Source organism: Gossypium raimondii, chromosome 7, assembly GCF_025698545.1.
Source record: "Gossypium raimondii isolate GPD5lz chromosome 7, ASM2569854v1, whole genome shotgun sequence".
NCBI lineage: Eukaryota > Viridiplantae > Streptophyta > Magnoliopsida > Malvales > Malvaceae > Gossypium > Gossypium raimondii.
Genome location: NC_068571.1, coordinates 2,116,014 through 2,120,229, shown reverse-complemented (window position 1 = coordinate 2,120,229; position 4,216 = coordinate 2,116,014). Strand labels below are relative to the sequence as shown.

The 4,216-nt window shown below is 34.0% G+C and overlaps 1 protein-coding gene across 1 annotated transcript; it reads left to right on the top strand.

Moving 5' to 3' along the window:
• The first annotated feature begins 709 nt into the window (after positions 1-709).
• Positions 710-2,922, top strand: LOC105768447 (U-box domain-containing protein 40). The gene has a single exon (XM_012588369.2). It carries the CDS (start codon positions 959-961, stop codon positions 2,597-2,599), a length of 1,641 nt encoding a protein of 546 aa, XP_012443823.1. The 5' UTR covers positions 710-958; the 3' UTR covers positions 2,600-2,922.
• Positions 2,923-4,216: the final 1,294 nt, after the last annotated feature.

The following is a 4,216-nucleotide window of genomic DNA, read 5'->3' as shown; positions in this document are numbered from 1 at the left end:
TTTGAACTTAGTTTTTAATAACTAAACAAAAAAATTGAAATTAATATTTTGACTTTAAATTTAAAATTAATAGTTAATTGGTAATTTTAGTAAAAATAATTTTATCTATTTTTATGTAAAATAAATAAATTGAACTCTAATCTCAATTCTTAAAATTTAACTTTATTCTTAAATATATTTATAAATTGTAAATATATTTTTTGTTTTTATTATCACTTAATTAGACTTTGGATCAATATTAAATTACATTAATTCTGACTTAATTAGTTTTAGAGTTATATATATAAATTAAAATTAATTTTATCACTATAAATATATGCATTAGGAAGACATTTTCATTCAAAAATAACATCTAAAGAATTATTAGAAAAATCATATTTTAACGTTATTTAATAGGCTTTGTTTCCATCATAATATATATATATATATATATATGATTTTCATTCTTATTTAAGATGCTTAGTTATTATTATTCGACATTCGGTAATTTTACTATTATTTACATAATTATAAATGATGTAAGTGAAATTTTGACATATTAAAATGAAGAGTTATTTGAAATATTTTTATTCTCTTAATGATTTTTCAAAGTTAATAAATTTTATTTTAAATTAAACCAATTAGATTTCAATTTAAAAATGAAAGTGATAAAAGTTTGAAAGCAAGTAAAAAGCTCAGTAAGTGGGTTACTAAGAGTTTGAGAGCTTCTTTAATACCAACTTTTTTATTTGGTCTAAAAAACAATCAGAATCCTAACTGGAAACTGAAACCTCAATCCCAAATCATCATTTCATCAACCAAAACCAATTTCAAAGCTTTTCTGTTTTGTTTAGTTTTTGATGATCTACCACTTTTCCTTTTCTTCTCTCATTCATTATGTCTTCTTTGTAACATTGCACAATTTGTTTCTTTCTTTTCAACTTTCCTGAAATGGTGCTTTGATTCAACAACTTCAACCATGGAGTTTCAAGAAGCTTTGATGAAACTGGTGATTCATAAAACACCAACTCATCATCATAAAGATTTCTTTCATTCAATTTCTGGGAAAGATGAGAAAGTTGTATCAAAGAAACAAAAATGGAAGATTTCGTTTCACAGATCATCATCTGCGAAAACATCTCAATCTGGTCATCAGGTTCAATCCAAGTCAATCCCTGAAGAATTTTTTTGTCCCATTTCAGGGTCTTTAATGGCTGATCCTGTTATAGTTTCATCAGGTCATACTTTTGAAAGAGTTTGTGTTGAAGCTTGTAAAAACTTAGACTTCGCGCCCATTCTTAAAGATGGTTCAGTCCCTGATTTCTCCACTGTTATCCCTAACCTTGCTCTTAAATCCACCATTGTTAACTGGTGTCAAACTCATCTTATAAACCCTCCTAAACCCTTTGATTTTTCTAAAGCTGAGGAACTTGTTCGTTCATTATCGTCCAAAAAGCCAAAAACCCAAATCGAAAAAGATGTTCCTTCGGTGAAGTTGGATCATGCGGTGACTGAGTTAATTCGTTCTAGCTCGGAGGAATCGGTTTCTGCTGTCACTACTACACCAACTCAGCCATTGCAACTCGCTGATAGTCCGAGTTGCTACTCATCAGCTTCATCTTCCTCCGAGATCGAGACCTTAACGACCCCAAACATTAACGAAGAAGAAGAGTATTTTCTTACAAAACTGAAAAGTCATCAAGTTTTCGACATTGAAGAGGCATTGATTACGTTAAGGAAGAAAACAAGAACACAAGAGAGTTCCAGGGTTGTTCTTTGCACGCCACGTGTACTTTCTGCTTTCAGGTCTTTGATCGTTTCTCGGTACGTAAATATTCAAGTGAACTCGGTCGCAGTTTTGGTCAACTTGTCATTGGAAAAAACCAACAAGGTTAAGATCGTACGGTCAGGATTGGTTCCTGATTTGATCGATGTGTTGAAATCGGGATCCCCTGAAGCGCAGGAACATGCTTGTGGTGCACTCTTTAGCTTAGCACTTGATGATCATAACAAGACCGCCATTGGGGTTTTGGGAGCTTTGCAACCTCTCATGCACATGTTAAGATCAGGGAGTGAGCGGACTCGGCATGACTCGGCTTTGGCGCTTTACCACCTCTCACTCGTTCAGAGCAATAGGACTAAATTGGTTAAAATCGGGTCGGTTCCGGTTTTATTAAGTATGGTTAAATCCGGTCATATGACGGGTCGGGTATTCCTTATCCTGTGTAACTTGGCTTCGGGTTCGGACGGGCGGGCTGCGATGTTGGATTCGGGTGCGGTGGATTGTTTGGTGAAATTGTTGAAAGGGAGTGAGTTGGATGAGCCGACTCGGGAAGGTTGTGTAGCGGTTTTATATGGATTGAGTCAAGCAGGGTTGAGGTTTAAGGGATTGGCTAAGGCGGCCGGTGCAGTGGAGGAGTTGGCGAAGGTGGAGCGGACGACAAATGGTCTGACCAGGGAGAAAGCAAGGAAGATGTGGGAGACGTTGAAAAGGGGGAGTGAGGAGGAGCAAGAGGAAGTGGACTGGGAGGCATTGCTTGACTCGGGATTCATGACTCGGACTAAGTTCCGATTCGGTGGTGGAAAAGACGGGTCATGTGTGAACTCATCCGAGTTTTGAGAATCTTTTTTGTTTTTCTTTTTATTAATTCTTTCGGGGTTTTTTTTTTAAATAATTTTTATTCGGGTTTGTAATTATTGGTGGAATTTTTTCGCTTTTATATAGAGTTTTCTGGCTTTTTTCCTTGGTCACCTTTTTTTTATTTTAATTCTATTTTCTTTTCAAAAGCTAATGGACGGTTTATACAAAGTGTAAATAATTGATGGCTTACAAAAGAAATGATTCCCAAAAAGAAAGGGAAGCTTTTCTTCTTAGCTGGACGCTGAATTGTAGTTGGATTATTGTCCTATTTTTATGTTATTTAATACATTTAGATTTATCAATTTGATCAACTGATTGATACTATTATAAACCAGATATTGAAGCTCTCTTAGTTCCCATCTTTCGTATTTTTAGTGACACACCACTCACTAACCCTTCTCAACTTTACACTACACATGCATCTAATCATTCTTCTTCATTTACAAATTAGGTAGATGTTCCAAGTGTCTCATTTTCTACACTACCATCTTCTCCACTTCTGCTCTTGCCTTAGGTAGTTGCCTTATCCCGTTTATAATTTGAGTTATCACCGTCCATCACCCTCCTATTATACCTTATTTCCAATGTTCCTATTATGGAAGTCATGAATGGCAACAAGTTAGAGTGGAGGAAATGAATGCTCTTTTTGATAATCATACTTGACTTCTAGTTCCTTTACAACCTACTGAATCTATAGTTGGTTTCCAATGGGTTTATACTCTGAAAGTTGGACATGATGGCAAGATCCACTATTTAACGACACGTCTAGTTGCCCAAGGATTTATATAGGTTCCAGTCTTGATTATGGAGAAACTTTCTCTTTAGTTACCAAGATGACCTCGGTTCGACTTTTAATCTCCTTTGTTGCAATGAATCACTGGACCATTCATCAATTGAATATTAAAAATACTTTTCTTCATGGTGATTTGGTTGAAATTTATATGGAGAAACTGTCAAGCTTTATTGCTTAGGGGGAGTGTGAATTAGTATGTCGACTACAAAAATTTCTTTATGGTCTAAAGTTGTAACACCTCAAACTTGGTCGGATCTGAAGCGTCATACTGGTCATTGAGACGACTCAAACAACCAAATATACAAATCTAATTACCCAATAACTTGGGACAAGAACATAAACATTTTAATTCAAAACATATGCAATTCATGCAATTATTAATTATAAGCATTAACAAAACATCATGAATGAAAACTAAACTCGAACGAGCCTTAAAACAAAGTTCGAGGGCTGAATCAATCAAATAGACACCTAAATACTGATACATAGGTCGTTGGTACTAATGTTTGTCATAAATATGATATAGTTGTTAGGATCTAGTACTCTGAGTGTAGTCTATTCATCATTTTTACTTGTAATTTTTCGAATAGATTGATTTATTAAAATTTTATTATTCGCATTAATATCTTTTGTATTTATCCTCAACAATTTTTGCACGCAAAGTAAAGTGTAAGCAAATATTGGCTTAATGATTATCTAACACTTAACTAATACTAAGTTGCATTATGTAATCGGATCATATTACGAGCAAACAACTTATATTAATAGGTAATCTAAAAGGTTCATAGTTTGATGAATTTAAA

What these genes read in the sequence shown, in the direction of transcription:
- LOC105768447 (XM_012588369.2), top strand. Translation starts at nt 959, where the DNA reads ATGGAGTTTCAAGAAGCTTTGATGAAACTGGTGATTCATAAAACACCA.